The sequence below is a fragment of the Staurois parvus genome, unplaced genomic scaffold (assembly GCF_062004578.1).
Source record: "Staurois parvus isolate SC_StPar_1 unplaced genomic scaffold, SC_StPar_1.0 ptg000465l, whole genome shotgun sequence".
NCBI lineage: Eukaryota > Metazoa > Chordata > Amphibia > Anura > Ranidae > Staurois > Staurois parvus.
The window spans coordinates 114189-138544 of NW_028318261.1; the positions used below are offsets into that span (position 1 = coordinate 114189).

Genomic DNA, 24356 nt, shown 5'->3' on the forward strand with positions numbered 1-24356 from the left:
GGCTTCTTCAGAGCTTTCTCCCAACACATCATAAGTCTGTTGGGTGCTCTTATCTTGCTTCTTTCCCTGGACTCCTCCTGAGGGGTGACATTTTCTCCTTCTATTGCAGACTCTGCTTGAGAACCCTTCAAAAGTGGGGTCTGGCAAAGAGGTAGGCTCAACCAGACTTGCAGGGCCTGTCTCTGCAGTGGAAGGAATCTCTGGTTGAAAACTTGTCAAAGGAGCGGGTGAGTCTGAAACAGTGGTGAGCGTCAACATACTGTCTTTTCTGGCAGTTAGAAGAGGCCGCCAATCTATTTCAATTTCTACCCCCTCTTCCTCATCGATTTTCTCCTCCTCTGGAGCTGGGATAGGCTGAGGGGAAAGTCTGGGGGAAGTCTGCATGGCAGAAAAAGGCAAGAGATGATTACGGTGCCAAGATTTAACTGGGCCTTTCTTCCCCTCTGAAGCTAAAGACAAAGAACAGAAAAATCAGTGCAGACAAATTCCTCAAATCATAAATTCCCCAAATCATGATGCCAAGGAATAAAGTAAAAATACATATTAAAGTCCAATATATGTAAGTCCACATAGCACTACGGCAAGCTCTTGAGGCTGTAGCAGGCTCTAGGTGAAGACACAACAGAAGAAGAAAAGTGCCTCTAAGTGCTGTATGAAGGACATTTATTCTGGAACAATGAAAAAACACTCACATGGTAAAAGTATAAAAAGAAGCTGTCGGTATTGTGTCAAGATGGTGTCCAAGTCCTTGCTGAGTATGCCGTGGTCCGCGCTAGGGGAGACTGTAGATGGAGAAAGCCAGCCAGCGTGTTTGTCTCGGAAAATAGGCATTGAAACGCACCTTGGAGTGCAATGTCGGCATCAGCGTGATGACGTAGGAAGAACCAGCATGCAATGCGATGCGTTTCAGAGCATGCACGAGGCCAATAGAGGGCAAGCGTGCTCCCTTCTCAAGCATAGGCTGATGCAGTAATGGGAAGAATACATATATAGAGAGAGAGAGAACTCTAATGAGCACTACCGATTGAAATAGCGCTTCTAATGAAGACATCTTGGATAAAAAATAATGAAATTAATAAAGCAGAGAAAGAAATGAAAAATAGTAAATAATAAACAATAATGAATAAAATAATTAAAAAAAATTAAAATAATGTAGGAAAATAGAAATAGAGATAAAGATAAAAATAATGAAAATAAAAAATAGAAATAATGATAAAAATACAATGTATTGGCAAGTATAAGGAATAATTAATAATAATAAATAGTAAATTAAATAAATTTATAATGATTGAGGCTGTAGTAATTAATTTAACAAAGGGTAGTGGAAATGCAGGAACATACTGCAAATGCTCCATATATGGAATGACATTATAAGATGGTACTGACATCTAATTCTTCATTAAGTTCACCCGGGGACAATGTGTCCAACATAAAAATCCAGTATGTTTCTTGGGAGCATAACCTTAGAAAACACTCAGATTCAGAAAGATGTTTAGGTATGGCTTCTGTGATCAAAACTTTTAAACCTGTTGTGGATTTCTGATGGAATTCTAAAAAATGACAGGGGACACTATGTTTGTCCTTTCTGTCTTCAATAAGCCGACGGTGTTCCACAAATCTGGCACGCAGTGGTCTGATGGTTCGGCGTATATATAATAGGCTGCAAGGGCAAGTCAGGCAATAGACTACATAATCAGTGGAACAGTTGTAAAAATCACTTAGAACATAACTTTTACCCTTGGTGATAAAGATTTTTTGTCTGTTCTCTACAAATTTGCAGGTCTTGCATAATGCCTTTTTACATTGATACATGCCCTTTATTGGTAGCACACAAAGGGGGTTATTGGTAAGCGAAGTACAATTGTATTTGCTAGGGGGCAATTTATTTTGCAGACTAGGAGCCTTCCTGTAGGTGAAGCTGGGTTTTTTATCTATTATATCCTGCAGATGGGAGTCTTGAAGTAAAATAGACCAATGTTTATGGATAATGCCTTCCATTTTGTGATATTGTTGGTGAAATTTGGTGATGAATCTCATTTTTGTGGGGTTTGAGTGGTTTACCGTGTTGATAAAAAGAAAAGGCCTTTTCCACCAGAGTGGATGGATAACCTTTATCCAAGAATTTGGCTCTCCATGATATAGTCCTAGTCCGAGGTGCAATTCTGTCTTAAATGGCAGAACTGTCCCTTGGGAATATTTAGTATCCACCTTGGGTGATGGCAGCTAGTGTAATGAAACGTGTCGCATTGCATGCTGGTCCTTTGTCATCACACTGACACCGACATTGCGCTCCAGGGTGCGTTCCAATGCCCATCTTCCAAGACACACACACGCTGGCCAGCTTTCTCCGTCTATAGTCTCCCCTAGGGAGGACCAAGGCATACTCAGCGAGGAATTGGACACCATCTTGACAGTCCACAATACCTATGAGCTTCTTTTTACACTTTTACCATGAGAGTGTTTTTTCATTGTTCCAGAATAAATGTCCTTCATACTGCACTTAGAGGCACTTTTCTTCTTCTGTTGTGTATTCCCCTCTGGGTGGATCTGCTAGACAGGTAGATCTGGTAACTTCCTACAAATGATAAATGGTTGAGATTTCCAGCAAGCTGCAATTTTATGTTTTCCTGGAACCCCAAGGTTTCTTAATAGTACTCGGTCTCCGGGTTGTAAATCCTGTAGCTTCACCTTGGAATCATAACATTGTTTATTTCTCTGCCTTGCAGATTGGGAGGCTTCCTCATAAGCAGTCTCCAACTGATATTTCAGTCTCTCTACATGCCCCTAATGTGATGTGGTTGGGCAAGTCATCAGAAGCGGTGAAAAAGGCCAAGTCCACGGGCAACTTAGCTTCCATCCCAATTAACAGACGATAGAGGGAAAAGCCTGTGGCATCATTCTCAGTGCTATTATAAGTGTGCACTACTGCAGCAATGTTGACTCCACTGTTGCTTCTTTTTCAAAGGCAGGGTGCCCAATGTGTTCAGAAGTGTTCTATTGAATCGTTTTGGTTGAGGATCACATTGAAGGTGATAAGGAGTACTTCTGGAGTTTTTGATTCCTAGCAAAGTCAGCAGTTCCTTATTCAGTTTGCTTTCAAAGTCTCTACACTGATCTGAGTGGATTGTCTGTGGAAGCTCATAATGTACAAAGAACTTCTCTACTAACACTTTGGCCACAGTGGATGCTTGCTGATTCTTTGTGGGCAATGCCTGAGCATATCTACTGAAATGATCTGTCACTACTAAGACCAGGGGCGGACTGGCCATTTGGAAATTCGGGCACTGCCCTAGGGCCTGGGGTCAGTAGGGGGCCCCATGAGATGCCCCTGGTACCTTTTTCATAGGCTTTTTTGAGTTTGAGCAAGGACACAGGGGCCCCATGATCCCCTATTGCCCAGGGGCCCCATGAGTTGTCAGTCCGCCCCTGACTAAGACATTCTACCGTCTACTAGAATTGGGTTCCAGACACAAGAAATCAATACACACCAGCTCCATTGGTCCTTGGCTCTGAAGGTGGCTCAAAGGAGCAGCTTGTTTAGGTAATGTCTTCTTTTGTATACAGTTTAGGCAGGTGTGGCAGTACTCCTCCAATTCTGATTTCATACGTGGCAAATAGAACCGGTCTCTCACCAGCAAATAGGTTCTTTCCTGCCGTAAATGCCCAGTGACCTCAACACCATTTTCCTGTAATTTGTGGGCATGAAGACCTGCCATAGATCTTCACTTCGGTCTGAGGGGCCCCTTCAGTAGACCACCCCATCCCTCAGCTCCAATCTATCTCACTCTCAATGGATAACCTTAGCATCCTGGGGATCATCCACCCAAAGCAGGTCTGGTTGCTCCCACATAATGCCTCTTTTTGTAAGCTGATGGAGGGGATCTTAATCCTGAGCCTCCTGCATATCCTTAGTGGAGAGCTGTATCGCCTTTCAACTGGGACACATTGCAATAATATGATGGGAAGCAGGCACTCCAGGCTCCCACCACTACAGCATACGCCACCCCTTTGACTACGTACTCAGCTCCCTGACTCATGGCCTGTACCACCTCTGGGAATACCTGCAACCAGTTTGGCTCAGTAGTATGGCAGCCATGAGGTCTTTTAGATAGAACATCGGCATCCGCATCCTTATTCCCTGCTCCAGGCCTGTACTTTAGGCTGAAATGGAATCCAGATAGCGCAGCCAGACATTGATCTCCAGTGGCATCTAGTTTAGCTGTGGTGAGCACATGGGTCAGGGGATTGTAATTCGTCTTCACGAGGAATTCAGCTCCATATAAGTAGTCCTTCAGCTTGTCTACCAAAGCCCACTTCAAAACAAGAAACTCTAGCTTGTGTGTTGGGTAACTCCCTTCAGCTGGGGAGAGGCTCCGGCTCACAAACACAACAGGTCACATTAGCCCAGCATGCTCGTGATACTGAACTGCCCCCAGTTCCTTACAACTGGCATTTACATGGAGTTCATATGTCTTGGAGGGGTCCGCATAAGCCAACACTGGGGCCTGTGTTAAGCATTGCTTAAGGTTAATAAAAGCTTGCTCAAACTGCTGAATCCACTGGCTGCTTAAGTTCTCCTGAGGTCCTTTTTTCAGAGGGCTCTTGCTTGGTTCACTTTCATCCTCCATATTCTTTAAAAGGTCGGTGAGGGGTACAGCTGTTTTTGCAAATCCATCCACAAACCAACGATGGTAGGAACAGAATCCCAGGAACAAACTTAATTCAGTAATATTGCTGGGTTAAGATCAAGTAGCCACAGCTTCAAGCTTGCTAGTGTCTGTAGCCACCCCTTCTGCAGAGGCCATATGGCCCAGATAGATAATGAAATTTCCATAAAATTGTCACTTTCTAGAGACAGTTTCAGACCTTCTTCATAAAGCCTTTAGAATACCTTCTCTAACTGCTCTTCGTGCTCCTCCAAGGTTCTCCCAAACACTAATATGTCATCTAGGTAAACTAGGACCTTCACTAGATTCATATTCCCCATGGTACATTCCATCAACCCATCAACCTCTGGAAAGTGGCAGGCGCCCTAGATAAGCCTTGAGACATGCGGTCAAATTCAAAGAACCCCAGTGGACTGTCGAAAGCAGTTTTCTCTCTATTTTCAGGGTGCATAGAGATTTGGTAGTATCCACTCTTCAAATCCAGGACACTAAACCATTTGGCTCCCAACAGACACTGCAAAGCATCTTCAATCTGGGGGCGTTGTATATTGATCCAGGATAGTCCGCTTATTCAGGGTTTTACATATACAGTGGGGATCGAAGGTTTGGGCACCCCAGCTAAAAATTTGTATTAATGTGCATAAAGAAGCCAAGGAAAGATGGAAAAATCTCCAAAAGGCATCAAATTACAGATTAGACATTCTTATAATATGTCAACAAAAGTTAGATTTTATTTCCATCATTTACATTTTCAAAATAACAGATTACAAATTTTTAGCTGGGGTGCCCAAACTTTCGATCCCCACTGTAGTCTATGCACATTAGCAAGGTACCATTCTTTTTGTGGACCACTAGAAAAAGGAAAGGCATAGGGACTCCTTGTTTCCCAAATAATCCCAGCCCTTTTCAGGCTAACTGCTCTCTGAGATCCTCCAAGTCCCCCAATGAGACTTTTTGGGCTCGCTGTTAAAATGGCTTGAGTCGAATCCAATGTTGAGCAGTCCAACATCGTAATCATTCCTGGAAAACACTCTCTCCCAGCTTGTCAGTCTATCTCTGGCTCTCTTATTCCACTCCTCTGACAGAGGGGAATCTTGAAAGCAGAACTCTCTTTCAAAAATGTCATATGGCGTATCAGGTGTACTGACTGAAGTGGCTACATTCACTTGCCCTAACAGAGCCCGGGCCTTCAAAGTTATGGGGTCTGTTGTGTTTTTACAGACTTGGACTAAGAGGTTACCCCTATTGCGCTGCAGAGCCTTTTTCATGATCACTTCTAGAACAATCTCCACCCCATTAGTTCCTTCTTTACGCTCCATTTCCAGTACTACAAAGGGTCCCAAGTTGGTCCCAGTTCAGCATGACTCTGGCTCTCAGACAGGTGACTCCCCCCTGCTGGAGCTCTTTCTCTTCAGGCCCATTCTTTCAAACCTACCCCACTTCTGGAGCCCGTACTCTGCTCGGCCAGTGGATTAAGGAGCCTGCGAACCAAGTTGGTATTGGTCCCAATTAGTAATGAACACTGCTTTATCCCCACAGACTTTGGGCAAATGATTGCCAAAATATCAAAGGTCTCAGCGCTTACTGTTAAGGTGGGGCCAAAGAGCAAATGAGTCATACTTCTGAGTCCTGATTCCCCAAATCTCTAGCTCCTTTAACTTCCGTATGGGGATGTACTTCAAGTGTTTGTAATAAAAGTCCCTATATATTAGATACACCTGGGCCTCAGTATCCAGCAAAGCTCGGGTGTAGATTCCCTCCACTTGAATAGAGACCACTGGAGATGGGCCTACTAGCTCATCTGGGAGTCTCTCTTCTGGTGCAAGCTTTCCCAAGTTTAGTTGCTGTCTTCTGGGAAGTTGGCTTTTCTAGTTTTTCCGGGAGTGGTGTGTTTTGATTCTCCGTGCTAGGGTCCCAGTCAGTGGAGATGGGAGCTGACTTGGCTCTGAGGGACAGCTAACAGTGGAAGTCTGGGTGTGTTCGGTCTCTAACATTTGTGTTCCTTGAGAATTAAAGCTCAGAATGTTCTTTGGGCCCTCAGCTGGCTCCTTCATTGAGGCCTCGCAGACATTTAACTGCCAGGTTGGCTGCTGACTTGGTTTGCGGGCATTGGACCCGAAAGTGACCTGGTTCCCCCACTGGAAGCAACATCTGGGGTACCCAGGGCTGGGTTCCTATCGTCCAGCTGACATGGCCAACACCATTTGTCCCATCTCTGACATGGTTTTCTGCATGGTAATGTGAGCCTCCATAACCTGTCCCACAATCTTAGGACTTCACAGAAAGACTGCTGAATCATGGCTTGGGCCTGAGCCTGAGCCAACTGGGACAGAGTCTGCTCTATATCATCCAGAAGCCATGACCTGTGCTTCAGACAACTCCTCTCTGTTTGAAATAGCTTGCGTGACACAGAAGGAAGCCCTGGGCTGGGTCCCACCCTGAACCTCTGCCCTTCTAGCCTTGGCCACCATCAGAGCTTCTTCCTCTCTAAAGGTCTCTTTGAATACATCACAGCACCATGGGAAATCTAACTCTGAGTTTCTATACAATTGGAAAAAGGGTTGAGCTCCTTTCTGAATTTGGGTCTATAGGGCCTTGCTGGCGCTTTCTGCCTTCACCGCTCGCTGAACAACCACCTGGTGCAGAATCTTGTCCAACCTTTGAACACAGTCGGACAGTTTCTCCCCTTTTTGTTGATCAGTGTGCTCGAATAGATAGGTCATCTCTGTACAGTTCTCGACCCAAATACTTCCCTTTAGGTCTCAAGACACTCATGGGAAGTACAGCCTGGCTTATCTCATTCTAGGCTTCGTACAATGTCCGAGGTGGGAGGCTGCAAGCTTTCCACTACCTTCTGTCTCTTCGTGGCATCTGTTACTTCCCATTCCTCTATAGCCCGGATGACTTGGTCAACCCACATATCAAAGTCATTTGCCCCTAGGAGAGTAGGGGTCTTACCAGAGACGAATCTCAGTCTGCGGTAGTTATGACTGGTAATAGATGTTGAGTTCTTTATAGGGTCTCTATGAACTTCCCTAGTTCAGCCAGTGAAGTGGCAGGTATGCCCCCTACAGTATCAGCAGACGTAGATGGCTCTGGTTCAGTGGTACCTCTTCATGAACTCTCTACTCTTGTATCAGGAGCACATGATCGGAACACTTGTTCCGTTACTGTGTCAGACGAATGTATACTCTTACCTTCAAGCAAAGGAGGGATCCCTTTTTCCCATTTAGTCAACCAACACATTGGATGCATCTGGATTACTTCTGATATCGATGATGCTTCCTCTGTGTTCAGGAATGCAGGCTGATAACATCTGCTCTTTCGTCCAATTATCTCCAGGAAGGCTCAGCACCACACCCCATTCCTGTTTCCCATTCTCCTCTTGACACCAGGCAGTGATTTGAGATGGTTCCATGCTTTATTTTTTGGATTCACAGATTCTTTGACACCACCATACTCTTGAGACCAGTATAAGTCACCACTGTAAAATGGACTCACACTCAAGTTAGGGTAAACAAATATGAAGTTTATATTGAATCTGAACGTAGCTTGATCAAAAAGCACAAAATAGCATTGGCATATGCATCAGGTATAATCACTCTCCTCAACTTTAAGTAAAAGTAACAGCATCCATAGTAAAGTACCAATAACTGTTAGCAGGCCTGCTTTCAGAAATAATCCACTGCCTCCAATCTGAGGTGATTGTTGAATGCCCATTGAGTGAGAACAACTATCAATAAACAGGTAAGCTCACTGATGGCAGGGATTAGATTTGAAAATGGAGAGAGCTCTTGTCTATAATCAACCAATGTCCCTTTAAGAACAATATGGAGCCTTCTGCACGCTAGTTGGGGCCCAATTGGTGTGAAGATGATCAAAGGTGTAGATGATAGTTAATAAGTACTTCTCCTCTTAATGGTAGTGAACTGTTGTAAGGTCCCCTTTAAGGCACTAAACAAGGACAGATTTGAAGTAGTGAAGTGTAACAGTTAGCATAAGTGTCTGTGAACAAGAACAACTTTCTCTGGGTGACAAGGGCCAAAGGCAACAGTAGTAGAAATCCTGTTCAGCTGGGAAGGGTAAATTGTTGTTTCAGTTGGCACTGCTGTATTCTGACCTGCAGCTGTGTGTCCTGCAGTCAGCTTGGATGATTAGACTGTAATGCAATGTGTTCCAATGATGGCGGCTGGGAGAACTAGATGTGATGAAATTAACAGCGTTTACTTAGTTAGTGGGTGTATGGGACTCTCTCACTCGATCAATGGTGTCCGGCAGGTCTTAGCGATCCATCTTTCTCTGCAGATCAGGGTCACCCACAGACTCTCCAGTCCTGATTCGATGTCCTGTCTGGTATCCTTCTTACGGATTGGCTCGCTGGGCAACAGGTCAAGACAGACTCTTTCCGCTCCTCCTCCCTCTCTGACTTTGTCTCCATGGCCTGGTCCAATACTCCAGCAGTCAGCACACTTCTTCCTCTCTCTGTCTCTCCCCTCTCACGTCTTGTTTAGTTTCCTGAGCTTTTAGATATATATGCCCCCACCCACACACAAGCTCCTCTGGGAAATGTAGTTTCCAGTTGCACTGCTCCTTAGTAAAGTCCTGCAAGTGTACAAGTTCCATATGGCTGTCCTTTAGCCTGTGAATGCTACTGTTCTGCAGGACACTGCCATCTTGTATTAGCTTCAACATTCTGCATTAGATAGCAGGGTGTTACATGTGCATTTATTACTTTTTGCATTAGGAGCCTGGAAAGCATTGCACCAGCGATCAGCAGATCATGGGTGCCGTGCAGGTCTCTTTCAGACTGTCAGTGTATCTGCTTGCTAGTAAATCCTATATAGGCAAGTCGATACTTCTGACAAGAAGAGTCAATGAACAACCATGGTGCTCACAGCAGTCAGGTGGCAGCTGGTTTGAACATGTAACATGTGTCCAAAGGTGAACTTATCCTGTAAATGTTATGCCAAGGAAAATATAATGACTGCTACTGCCCATCTCTCGATGGTACCTTCGTCATGATCCCCAAACAGGCATGCTGCAACTAAAGTCAGAATTCCTGGTCTCCCTTATTTTATCCAGCACCCTAATGAAGACCAACACTACCATCTACAAACCAGTACAAATAAATAATTTAATAAAATAATTAATTGTGTTATTTATGCAATGTGTGTCAATAATGAAATCCTTCCCTTTAAAAAAATACATTAAAAATGTATTCAAAGTATATGTGAACTTATAAAATATCCCATTCAGATTAAAATATAAATGAAAGGCAAACCATAGATATAAAAAAAAAAACATTCTAAGTACCTTTTTCCCCTTTTTTTTATAAGTGATCACATACCCTCTGTTCTCTGCTGTATAAGGATCTTATAGCGCTAGAGGAGGAGAAGAAACAGTACACTGATCTTAACAGTGCAAGTCTGATCAATGTAAGAGAACAGGCTGAGTTCACAGCACAGACAGAACACTGACCATGCTGTGCTCTCCTGCCTAATGTGGTCAGTTTTTAATAGGAAAGCAGAGAGACTGGCAGGAACACCAGGTATTTCACACAAAGGAAGAACAGGATACTTTTTCATACAAGTACATGGTTCTGATTGCCACCTCATCCCTTTAAACCTGAACACATAGTAATTACACAGGTTCTGAGGCTAATTTAATGTAGATATGGCACCAAGTGAGTTCAATTAACACCTTAATCAGCCACAGAACCTTTGTAATTAATATGTGTTTGAGTTTAAAGGGATGAGGTGGCAACCTTTTACATGGTACAGCAGACACATATCAGGAATATGACACTTAGGGTTGACATATTCTTTAATTTTAATTGAATAAAATTAATAATATTAATTTTAAAAGAATGTAAGTTGTTAGGTCATAACTAGTACATGGGGCACCTGCATGACATTTATGCTTACTGAGTTTACAATGTCACTAAGCATTTTTCTATTTGCAGACTTGCAAATAAACTGTCATACAAATTTATATCTGCACAAGCATGAACGTTAGTGCTGCACTAACAATTTTCATAAAAACATTTTTTCCGCTGTGTGTTGCACCATTGGGTTGATTCACTAAGCCCTGGTTCCCACTTGTGCAGGCTACCGTGCCTGCGTTTTCCGAAAACAAAAGTGCACCTTTTTAAAAACGCGGCTGCAGAGAAATCACATGGTCTTTTGGACCATGCATTTTCACTGCAGTTCCTACTTCATAAACGCACTGTGGGCTGCAATGCGTGGGGATGTCATTCATGATGTCTTGTAAGAGCAGCACGATTTGGTTGTGGGCGGTTGCAGATGTGATTGACCCGCAACGAGCTTGCTAAGTGTAAACCAAGACTAAAATGCACTAAAATGTGCATCAAAGCACATTATAATGTTGCAATATTAAAAAGCTACAATGTTCATCTAAAAAGAAAGCGATCTAAGTGCATTTAAAAAACTAACCATCAATGTTACAAATAAGTCATACATAAAAACACCACTGTGCATATAATAAATGAATATTATCAAATGCCAACTAATATAAATTTGACAAAAACCTGCAAAAATGTCTACATTTAAACATAACTTCTCCAAAAGCATTAAGGCTACGTTCACACTAGCCTTGTTTTCAAGCGGCAGATCGGTGTTTGGGAAGCGTTTTTACCGCTTCCCAAACGCCTCGGACAATTCTGCCCATTGCAGCACATGGTGCTGTTCTAATGGGAGCGGTAGCGTCGCGGCAAAACGGATGCCTCTGGTCGATTCAGGAGGCGTTGAAGCCTCCTATTCTAGTCTATGGTGCCGCTCCGCAAACGCCCGGCTGGCGTTTGCGACGCGGTTCCGAGGAGTTTGCGGAGCGGTAACACCATCCAAACTTCATTATAGGCTCCGCAAACGCCGGACCAACGCTTGCCAAACGCTATAGGGGCGTTTGGCAAGAGTTGGTAAAACAGTCAAGTGTGAACGAGCCCTAAAACTGTGCATTAACTGTGTTCCTTTTTGTATTCTCTAATTCTGTAAAATATCCCTACCACTTTAACCCTCTCGTGAACAAATACGTCTCTAGATTTGTTGACTTTAACCACTTGCGCTCCTGAGGATTTACCCCCCCTTAATGACCAGGCCTCTTTTTGCTACTTGGCGGTGCACTAATTCAACTGATAATTGCACGGTCATGCACAGCTGCACCCAAACGAAATTTACGTCCTTTTTTTCACACAAATAGAGCTTTCTTTCGGTGGTATTTGATCACCTGTGCACTTTTTATTTTTCACGCTATAAACAAAAAAAAGACCAAAAATTTTAAAGAAAAACAATATTTTTTACTTTCAGCTATAAAAAATATATAGTAAACTCAAAGTTAGTTATAAATTTAAGCCAAAATGTATTCTGCTACATGTTTTTGGTAAAAAAAATCCCAGTAAGTGTATATTGATTGCTTTATGTGAAAGTTATAGCGTCTACAATCTATGGTATAGATACTGCAATGTACGCCATTTTTTTGCCATACAGCGCTGCGCTAGTTTAACGGACAATTGTGCGGTCATGCAATACGGAACATAAATTAAATTTATGTCCTTCTTTTCACACAAATAGAGCTTTCTTTCGGTGGTATTTGATTGCCTGTGCGTTTTTAGTTTTTGCGCTATAAAAAAAAAAAGGCTGACAATTTTGAGAAAAAAACAATATTTTGGACTTTTTGCTATAAAACTTGTACAGTAAAAAAAATGTAAAAATCTAATTTCGTCATAAATTTTGGCCAAAATGTCTTTGCTAAAAAAAAACCCCAATACATGTAAATTAATTGGTTTACGTGAAAGTTATAGCGTTTACAAATGGCGATAAAGATACTGGGATTTTGAATTTTTTTTTATACTAATAATGGTGGCAATCAGCGACTTACGGCGGGACTGCGGCGGACATTCTGACACTGGGGGGGGAACTGACTTGGGATCACTGACATCCCCAGTGACACCAATACAGTGATCAGTGCAAAAAAGTCACTGTACTAATGGCACTGGGGAGGAAGGGGTTAACTTTTTATTTACTGAAAGGGTTAACTGTGTGAGGGGAGTGTTTAACTAGGGGGCGGGGGTGTGTTCTGCACGGGGGGGGGGGGCAGCTGATCGAGAGAGATAAACTCTTCTCTCCTGCTCAGCATGTCAGGAGCTGACAGGGAACTGACAGAGAGCAGAGCTACTACAGCCCTGCTCTCTGTCAGTGATTGCCACTAATCAGCGGGACACAGCCGGAAACGACCGGCTGTGACCTGGCGACTGACGTCCGCAGTCATGATCGGCGGGACAGGTAGGGCGGAGGCGCGCCTCACGTGCGCCCCCTACCTGTTTTGCAAACACACGTTTTAAAACGTGGTTTTGCCCAGCCGTGCCACCCTGCCAACGTATTTCTACAGTGGCTGGGCGGCATGTGGTTAAAGAGTTAAAGTGTTACTAAGGTGTCAGTTTATGACACAGAGAATAGCTGCGATTCAGAGGATCGCAGCTATTCTCTGGTCATTCACAGTTTATGACACTAAGGAGCTCAGCGGAGAACATGTTTAGCCCTTCACTGGAGATCTGTGTTCTCCCTCCAGATTCTCCAGCCCAGAGCTGGAGAATCGGAGGAACCGAAAACTAAGCAGCGATAATTTACCTCTGTTTAGTAAACTGTAATCTCGCGAGATTATAGTAAAAGCAGCCGTTTTCCAGCGTTTGTAGACCATTCTCCCTTTGTTCGGAGAACTGATCTACACTGCTTCATAAACGGCATTCGCAGGAGAACTGTGTTCTCCGAGAATTCAGGAGAACTGAGCAGCGATCATTTACCGCTGGTTCATAAACGGACACCTAAACCCACAACAGTAAAATCTGTGTGTATATGCAGTAAAGCATGCTTGGTATACTCATTGCTGAACCTAAGGGGTTAATCCTCTGCATTGTGTAAAAAGGCGGCTTGATCCTGACTTCTCTGCCCCTCCTCTTGTTCAAATGTCCACGCTGATAAGACAGAATGAACCGTAGCCCTTCTGCACATGCTCAGTTTAGTGTGTATTGCTAGAGAGGTTTTTTTTTTCTTGGGAGAGTGCATGTAATCAGCACAGGGCCAATCAGCACTGTTCAGACAGAGGTCAGGGGATTTGCATCCTCCTAGAGCAGAAAGAAATCTCCTCCTACAAGCTTTAACCAGTGCTTAGCTGAAATCACAAGACTGCTCTAACTGCTGATGAGGAAAGGTATTTAGCAGCTTATATTTACTAAACTAATTGCATTTCCATGTTCTGAGTACTGTGGGAGACCAGATATAGTGAATGCAGGGTCCTGGGTTTAGTAACACTTTAATCTTAGAAAGTCATCGCAGACCTAAAAGCAATCCCTGTTTGGAAGAATAAGTCTTACTGGATGGTAAAAGGGTGCTACAGAGCTTTTTATAGAGATAAAAAGCTCTGTAGCACCATTTTACCATCCAGTAAGACACTTATTCTTCCATTAGGCCAGAGGAAATAAAACTTTTATAACGTACCAGTTCAAATATTTATTAAACACATAAAACATATACTGTAGAAACTCACTCATATTTGTTAGTGCCATTCCAAAACTTGGATTATGTGCATTAAGCAAATCAAACCTGCATTTGGTGTGCATGTGCACTCTCAATACGTGTTGTCAGGACTTTTACTTCTACCTTCAATACTTATATCAGTAGCTGCAACACCTGCTCTAAGACTGGATTTAACTATATATGTGCTTGTTATTCAGGAATTATATATTGCCAGCAGTTTGCGTATCACTTTACAAAATAAAGGGAGACAGTAGAGTTACAAAAGAATTCAAAACAGGGTTAAGAGGGCACTGCTCATGAGAACTTGCACTCAAAAAAACAAGAAAAAAAGGGGGGGTAATTCTTTCACAAATGGTAATAGCTGTGAAGGGACGAGTAGATGGAGAAAGTAAAAGTTCTACTTTTTGGTAGAGGCGAGTAAGATTTCCCAGTAGACATGAATTTTCAAGGATCCCCTAAAGGCATAAAGAGTAAGAGATAGCGGGAGACATTGGGGTAGGCTTCAGAGAATGACAGATGCTCCAGTGAACTCTGAAGGTGAGAATGGGAAATGGGAGGATGTGACAAGGGAGCTTCTATGCATAGTAGGAGGTCCTGGGAGAGGTCAAGAGGACGATTTGGGTGATATTCTGAGCTGCGGGCAGATTTGGGGATGGCTTTGTATGTTGTTGTTAGTAGTAATTTAAATTTTGAATGGAAGTGGGAGGGGTGGTGGATACTGAATGGTGCTTAAGGTGGATAAGTCTGGCAGCAACATTCATGATAGACCTAAGAAGGGATAGACTGTGCAAAGGTAAGTCAATGAGGTGGTGGTTGCAGTAGTTGCGAAGAGACAGCAAGAGCGTGAATTAATAACTTGGTGATATATTGGTTAGGAATGGGCATATTTTGAAAATGGTATGGTGGTAAAAGTGACAAGATTTGGAGAGAGGGTTGAAGTTGGGCCAGAAGGAGAGATTAGAGTCCAGGATTATACTTAACACAATGGCATGAGGGGGGCTGATAGTTGTGCTACAGGTCTTGAAGGAGAATTTGGGAGAGGTGAGTATGCAAAGAGGAAATATTATGAGCTCTGTTTTGGAAAAAATGCTGACATGTCATTAGGAAAATATACAAGGGCACTAAAGAAGCTGGCTGAGGACTAGCGAGACAGATTCGGGTGTCAGCAGCACAGGGATAATAATGAAAGCCATGGAAGGCTATTAAAGGAGGAGGTAAGAACAGAGGCTTGGAGGCTAAATCAATAAGGTTTCTTGAGGAGGATCGGCTAGTCAACTACATCAAAAGCAATAGAAAGGTCTAATAGTATGAATACAGAGTAGAGGCCATTTGGTTTCAGCAATTATGAAGTCAATAGTAAGTTTTAGAAGGTTAGTTTTACCTGAGCAGTGAGGGTGGAGACCAGGCTGTAAGGTGTCAAAAATTTGTTATCAATGAGGTACTAGCACAAATAGTTTTAGACTAGGTGTTCCAATCGTTTTTTAGGTATATGGGAGCAAGGAAATATAGGTCTTAGGTTGTTCAGGCATGTAGGCAGGTGCAGTCTGGTTTCTCCACTGTAGGTGGCGCTCGACCAGAGCGGTACCACAACCTCGAGAGGAAGTCAGGAGAAGTTTGGTTTCTGTATGGTTTCCTGATCCCTAGGGGCAGTGTTCCTGTTGGCCACGCTGCATCCAGGTGTCCTCTGGTCGCCATCCTATATGTCTCTGCCCCAGGGCTTTTGAAGGCTTTTTGCAAAGTGGCTAGAGTGGGGAAACAGCACCCATCTGTCAGCGAAAGTGATAACATCAGGGAAAGGTTCCAGATGAGTAGGGACATGCTAGAGACTCGCAATCCTGCACGGAAGCCTCCCTTCTGAGACCGGACCGGCCAGACTGAATTTTACCCTCTGAAGACAGACTCTGTTGGTGCATCTTTACCCACTGCATCTCTGCATTGAACTGAGTTTACCTGCACCTAGACTCTGTGTCTTTACTGCCGCTACACTACCCTGCACCTACTCACAGGCAGGTGGGGCCCAGTGTGGGATTTTTAAGTATGGGGGTAACCAGTGAATGTTTTATAGGGGTGAGAAGATGCCAGCAAGGAAGGAGATATTGAAGACGTGGGTTACAAAGTGTAGAATAGAGCAAGAGGGTGACTGGAGTAGGAGAGAATAGAGTCCAACTGCAGGTGGTTAGGGGGACATCATAGAAAAGTTTGTTAACCTTGTGTTGTGGTAGGCATGGTATGTTAAGGTATGGGAAGGTAACTGAACAGTTATGATTTCATCACAGATTGCATCTGTCTTGTTTTTTAAATGAATGGCAATGTCCTGGGCAGTAAATGAGCTGGTTGGTGGTAGAACACATACATTTTCAAAACATGGGATTTATGAACATTTGAATGCATTGATATGAAATCTTAACCTCTTGCCGTCCACCTGCTGTTTATAAACGGCAGGGCGGTGGCAGTCCAGGGTCGGGTTGCCGTCCATAAACGGCACTCGCCTTTTCTAGCTGTGCGCGCTCCCTGGGAGCGCGCACCACCGCGATCCGGTGCCCGCTGTGTCCTCCGGACACAGTGAAACACCGATCGTCGGACGGGACCTCTGTACGAGGTCCCGATCATGTGATCACTGATTGGCGAATCAGTGATCACATGCAAAGTAGTAAGCAAGATGTCACTTGTGACATCATTGCTTACTATGTGTGAAATCTGTGAATGATCACAGAGGTCACGTGGTACAAGGCTATTCACAACAGCCTTGTACCATGTGACAAGCTGTGACCACTCACAGCTCACTCAGTAATTCTCAATGACTGCAAGAATGCAGACAGAGAGAAAGAGAAATGATTGCTTTTACATCCTATATGGGTGTAAAATCAGTGTAAAAAAAAAAAGAATCTTCATCACCCTCCACAAGTAGTAGTGTCACCATGGTGACAGTGTACTGCTAGGGTGACAGTATGTAAAAAAAAAAAAAAAATAATATAAAAAAAATAAAATAAAATGTAAAAAAAAAAGTTTAAAAATTATAATTTTTGGTTATAAACTAATTTGGATTTTTTTTTTTACTAAAAAAATAACGTAATAAGTTTTGGCTAAGATTTATGATGAAATATTATTTATTTGCAAAATTTTATTTAAAAAAACACTTTTTTTCAAAATTTTTGAACTTTTTCATTTACATAGTAAAAAAAATAAAAATCCCAGCGGTGAATAAATACCACCAAAATAAAGCTTTATCTGTCTCAAAAAAATGGTAAAAAATTCATATGGGTACAGTATTGCATGACCGCGCAATTGTCATTCAAAGTGTGATAGCGCTGAAAGCTAAAAATTGCCCTGGACAGGAAGAGGGTAAAAGTGTCCGGACAGGAAGTGGTTAAAGCAAGCCAAGTGTGCATTTTAATGTGTTTTGCATGCAGAGGTGTCTCTTTAATTAGGCAAAGTAGGCAGTCGCCAAGGGCCTTGTGGCAGCCTACTTTGCCTAGCTCAGTGTTTCTCAACCAGGGTTCCATGGCAATCTACCTGTCAGTCGCAGGCAGCTGACAGGTAGATCGCATGGACACAAGTGCAGGGAAGCGGCTGGCATACTATTGGCTGTAGCGCACTGTTCCCCACCGGCCCCTCCTCCCCTCCTGTCTATCCCAGGTGCTTGTATGTGGCATCACTGGGATGGACAGGATAGGAGATGGGAAGGAGGGGCCAGCAGGGAACAGCGCACCACTGGGGGCCTGTTGAAAGCCACCTCTGAAGCCTGGTAGAATAAGACAGAAGCCGGTACAGGAGTGTGCCAAACTGTGTCCCCACACTGTGCCCAACTGTCTGTCCCAGACAATGTGCCCTGTCCCATGCAAAGCGCTCTGTCCCATGTACTGTTTCATGTACTGTGCCTTGAACCATGTTATATGCCCTATGCTTTGTCCCATGTAATGTGCTCTGTCTTATGTAATGTGCCCTGTGCTCTGTCCCATGTAATGTGCTCTGTCCTATGTAATGAGCTCTGTCCCATTTAATGTGCCCTGTGCTCTGTACCCACATAATGTGCCCTGCTCCCACATAATGTGCCCTGCCTCCATGTAATGTGCCCTGCTCCCACATAATGTGCCTTGCCCTCATGTAATGTGCCCTGCTTCCACATAATGTTCTCTGCCTCCATGTAATGTGCCCTGCTCCCACATAATGTGCCTTGCCTCCATGTAATGTGCCCTGCTCCCACATAATGTGCCTTGCCTCCATGTAATGTGCCCTGCTCCCACATAATGTGCCTTGCCCTCATGTAATGTGCCCTGCTTCCACATAATGTTCTCTGCCACATGTAATGTGCCCTGCTCCCACATAATGTGCCCTGCCTCCATGTAATGTGCCCTGCTTCCACATAATGTACCCTGCCTCCATGTAATGTGCCCTGTTCCCACATAATGTACCCTGCCTCCATGTAATGTGCCCTGTTCCCACATAATGTACCCTACCTCCATGTAATGTGCCCTGTTCCCACATAATGTACCTTGCCTCCATGTAATGTGCCCTGTTCCCACATAATGTACCCTGCCTCCATGTAATGTGCCCTGTTCCCACATAATGTGCCCTGCCTCCATGTAATGTGCCCTGTTCCCACATAATGTACCCTGCCTCCATGTAATATGCCCTGCTTCCACATAATGTGCTCTGCCCCATGTAATGTGCCCTGTTCCCACATAATGTACCCTGCCTCCATGTAATATGCCCTGCTTCCACATAATGTGCCCTGCCTCCATGTAATGTGCCCTGCTCCCACATAATGTGCCTTGCCCTCATGTAATGTGCCCTGCTTCCACATAATGTGCCCTGCCTCCATGTAATGTGCCCTGCCTCCATGTAATGTGCCCTGTTCCCATATAATGTGCCTTGCCCTCATGTAATGTGCCCTGCTCCCACATAATGTGCCCTGCCTCCATGTAATGTGCCCTGCCTCCATGTAATGTGCCCTGCTCCCACATAATGTGCCTTGCCCTCATGTAATGTGCCCTGCTCCCACATAATGTGCAGCACTACACTACAGCACTGTGATCTTGGTTCAAATGTGACTTTTGCATTAAGGAGTATAGTATAGTGGTCTAAGGCTTGGGTGGGAAGGTGTTGGATATGCTTTTTATTTTACAAGTAAGGATTGTAAGTGATATGTATGACAATGTCCTGTAGCTGAACATGTATAGTCAGTACAATGATGCATAGTCACTTGCAGAATTTGCTACTACATGGCTGTATAACTGATGTAATTTTCCTGTTAAACAACCCCTATTAAGGCAAGGCTACTGAACAATCATGACTAGCTACTTCTAGATTCTTACTGTGTATGAAAATAATATAAAAATTGACTTCATAATGCTTGTGACTTTTTTGCATCAAGCAGCCATCACCCCAACAAACACACTTTTTAGAACTGTTGTTGTTCATAGTAGTCTACTTATGTTAGTATTTTCTTTTTCATCTTCAGAAACCTTATTTCTACATGTGAGAAGCCCGATGACATAATGGATTTTACAAACTACAGGGATGATTCTCTCTTCCAGCCAGTAGTCCGCCGAGAAGCAGAGTTAACATACTATGATTCAGATCTTGTTCCATGGCCTGGTCAAGATGACCAGTTAGCATTTGTTGACTTTCCCAGGACAGCTGAGGAGGTGGAAGCAAAAACTGAACAGCTCAATGTTGGCATGAATGATAACTTAGAAGAAGAAAATCTACAACTTTATGACCATGGTGAAAAACCAGACGACCCATGTCCTGTTGATTTCCAAGAACTTAAACGTCTTGCTAGTGAAATGGGCCAATATTTTGGTGCAAGTTTTTATTAGAGTAATATATTTTGCTTTAAATTTACAGCAATGATATTTATTTTTTTGCATTTTGATAATTGTTTTGAGCTATGTGTAAGGGGTATGTTTGCAATAATGTCTTCTACCTCTGGTAGCTTACTCTACATTGTGTTTTCTATTTTATTTACTTCCAGCATTAACTAAATGATAATTGGTTTAATATCTCTCAACCTTCAAAAGAATAAAACGGAGACAAAATCCCACCAGGGAAACTAAGCATCCCTCTTCACTAACCCCTGTGTTAAAGCCCTACTCCAGACAAATGTTAAATGTCTCCCAGCATGTGTAATTTTCTTTTTATTGCCACTGGCTATTCTCAGTCTACTGGCTTGAATGACAACAAGTGAGTACGTGGCATCAGTGAGTGCATGGAATCAGCAACCCACCTGTGACAGTTACACACTCGTAGTCTCAATCTACATGGAGATATTTCAAATGGTGGGACAACAATCTAATGTACCAACAAACTGAGAGTGACCATAACTGGAGCATTTAACTCTTACACACATATGTATAGCTGCCACTGTATGATTTAATGGAAATGCACCATGTGCTGCAATGTGCAGGATTGTCAGAGGCGTTTGGGAAGCGGTAAAAATGCTTCCCAAATGCCTCTCTGCCATCTGCACACAACGCTAGTGTGAACGTAGCCAAAGACACAGGAAGGATTTCATCAGCTGACCTCATTAGCACACACCTGTGGCTGCATTCCCCCCTGCCAGCAGATTATTACCACCCACTTCCACAGGTGCACGGCTTTCCAATGCAATAAATCAGTGATCACTGTTCTCACTAAATACACAGGCATTCATTTTTTTTTAATCTTAATTTCAGTTTGTATAGATAATTCATTTAACAGAGAGTGCTGAGTGATCAGATAACAACCTATGTGGATAGAGCTGTAGAATTGAAAATGGGAGACGTGTGTCTTGGGTTCTGTACAGTTCATCATACGCTATACAATCTGATTGTACAATCTCCTTTAGATCTACCATCAACTTTGTAGTGCTAGGACCTGCCTGATTGGATACAGAGTGATTGGATAGGCGATCGTACAGAGATTGTACAATCAGATTGTATAGTGTATGACCACCTTTATACACCTAAAATTAACTAGTTGTGCTTTTGGTGCCATTAATTGTTAAAGGCACACCAAACACAGAAACAAGCACACATTTAGCCATGTGAAAAAAAGAGTGACAAACGCAGCAAAATGCACAGTAAAAAACACACAACCCAGATCACGCTAAAATGTCCCATGAGCTACTTTACACGTGTAGTGCAGCCTATTGAAATCAAGGGGTTGTCCTATGTGTGTCACTGGAAAAACAAGCCAAAAAATGTGCACTCCCACTACTCTAGGTGTGAATAGAGCCTGAAAGTAAAATATGTGTGTTTACGTAAGAACAATGAGGTTTCATTCACATCTGTGTGTTTCCGAACACATGGCAAACCGCACATAAAATGCATGCTGCCATGCGTTTCAGAAACATGCTACAAATGTGCATTGTGTTTGTGTTGTCATTACATATTAAAAGGTACCCCAAGTGTAGCAAACGCACCAAAAACCGTGGTAACACACTGTACTCCGCTCCAAAAAAAGTTCTGGAGCTTCTCTGGGGTGATTGTCAAGCGTAGTGCAGCCTATTTAAGTGAATGGGCTGCCCCAAGCGTGACGAGTGAAAATGCTTCAAAACACCCAAAACAAACACATGCCATAATGGTGTTTTCACTACTGTAGATGTGAACGGGGCCTGACAACTGAGTGTCTCCTTCGACTCCCTCCTATGTACTTGTATAAAGACGGATATACACTATGCAATCTGATTGTACAATCTCTGTACAATTTCTTTATGGAATAAGAGGACACACCTGAACAATCTTTTCAATTTGTATCAAATCAGACAGGCCCTTGTACTACATAGGCCTTTCTACTACATAGCTGATGGGAGATCTAAAAGAGATTGTACAATCAGATTGTATAGAAAGTGGGTGGAAGGTAGTATTGTAATGAAGGAGGTGTGGTCCAGAGTGGTTTAGACCTCTTGGTCTGAAGAAGGAGGCTATTGAGCATGCTCCAAAATGCATTACCGCCCCCTTCACCTCCTACATCCGACTCTGCTCTCCTAGCTTCATTTTGATGCACAGGCACATCCTGGACTCTACTTCCTGATTTTATAGACAGAGTTTGCTGCTGGACGGCTGGATGTCCCACCTGGATCTAATTACCACACGATGAGTCTTTTTAACTATTTATCTTGTAAGTGCAATTTATCCATTGTTTTCTAAATACATTGTCAATACTGCACTTAGAGGCGCCTTCCGCTCTTTTTTTTTTTTTTTGTTATCATTACATTGGTACTGCTTTCTGCATCATTAAGGACACCAGCCCAGAAAAGCAGAGATCCCTGCTGCATCACATAATTACATAGTTACATACTCTGGCTAAAAAAGACAAAAGTCCATCCAGTTCAACCATTAAAAAAAAAAAAGTTATAATCCTACACCCACAGGTGATCCAGAGGAAGGCAAAAAAAACCCAGCAAAGCATGATCCAATTTGCTCCTGCTGGGAAAAAAGATTCCGATCCATTATGCTCAATCCGCAGATCCTATCCATTCTGCGGGGATTGTCAGCTTTCTTTACAACTTACCTTTTCTTGGAGCGGGTCCGGGACAACTGCGCATGTCCCAGTTTCAGGCACGATCAATCGATGATGGCAGTAGTTCTATCATCGATTGATCGTGCCTGCAACCGGGACATGCGCAGTTGCTTCAGGGGGACATATCTACATGTGAGACACATCTTGCCGATACACCGGTGTAACCCCGCAGGATCGTCCGCATGCAACCTTGATCGTCTGCATGCAACCCGAGGCAGGTGCGGGGGGTGCGGTCCGCACGGGGTGACACCGACCGCACGGGGTGACACCGGACCGCTCTAAGAAAAGGTAAGTTGTAAAGAAAGCCAACGATCGTCGCCTTGCTTTACAACTTACCTTTTTGTGGAGCGTGTCCGGTGTCACCTCGTGTGGTCGGTGTCACCTGGTGCGGACCACACCCCCCGCACCTGCCTCGGGACGCCACTGATTGCATGCCATTATTAAGCTTGTGATCTACCAAAACCCCCAGATCCTTCTCCATCATTGAACCTGAAGACTTTTTGATATGGCAATTTTAAAAAACAAGCCTAAAATATTGTCTTGAGGGGAATTCCAGATTTGGGCTTTAAGTTTCATCCTCTGTATAATAGTTATCTCCCCCTTGACTATGGCTAGTCTCAGCACTGTATATCATGAGATAACAGTGAAGGGGGAAATTAGGAAATTATATAGTGTATTCAGTAAGCATGTATTTTATTAATCAGTGAAATTTTTACCTGAAAATAATTTTGATGTGGCATTTACAGTTACATTATGGATATATTCTTTATACTGTACATTGGCACTGGAGTGGATTCTGTGTTCCATTATCGTGACTCAACATTTCCTGCTTAACAAATATCGGAACAGTAAAATAAAATTGTGTATTCTGCAAAGCATAAAGCAGGGCTTACATAATAAAGAGAAATTGTCATCTTGCCCATCTAAAGAAAAAGTGGCAGTATGTTGTATAGTTCCCCCCGTTATACTCATCTTGTAGCACACAGCTGCTGCCTCCACTGCAGCCAGCACTGAAATCCATTGATTAGTGTTGCACGCACAGCTCAATGTACATATTTGGCAATGCCAAATCTGACGAAGCTCAAGGTTTCCTCTCTGTTAGAATACAATCATCACAGCATGCGGCTATAGCTGCTAGCAGTGACTGAATGAAAAAAAAAATCAGACAGTCAGAAATACTGCTACAGGGCGGCACGATTGCACAACACCATGCATATATATGTGATTTTTCATTTCCAGGTAGGGTGCACACAGCAGCCACGCGCACCTTACCTGCACCGTCATTCGCAGCCGTCAATCACCGGGTCCCGTCCAGTAATTACTAGCCGGCACCTGGTGATTTCCAAGATCTCCAGCGGGGAGGAGGACTGTTTTGTTTACTAACAGTTCTCCTCCCTGTCAGCTTGGGCCCACTGCTCTGCACAGCTGCAGCACAGCCATCCAGAGCAGTGTGATTACAATGAAGCACACTGACACAGCCCCCTAGTAAAACACTCCCTGCACACAGTTAACCCTTTGATTGCCCCTCATGTTAACCCCTTCCTGCCCAGTGCCATTAGTACAGTGTCAGTGCTTTTTTTTAGCACTGATCACTGTATTGGTGTCACTGGGGATGTCAGTGACACCAAGTCAGTTC

At 43.4% G+C, this 24356-nt stretch overlaps 1 protein-coding gene across 1 annotated transcript in view; it reads left to right on the top strand.

Moving 5' to 3' along the window:
* The window catches only part of LOC149452763 (uncharacterized), a 65372-nt gene extending 45102 nt beyond the window's left edge, over positions 1-20270 (top strand). Inside the window, exon 5 of the mRNA XM_089688997.1 lies at positions 19677-20270. Within this exon, the coding sequence (XP_089545123.1) occupies positions 19677-20037 (361 nt within the window). The 3' untranslated portion in view covers positions 20038-20270. The remainder of the gene's footprint in view (positions 1-19676) is intronic.
* Positions 20271-24356: the final 4086 nt, after the last annotated feature.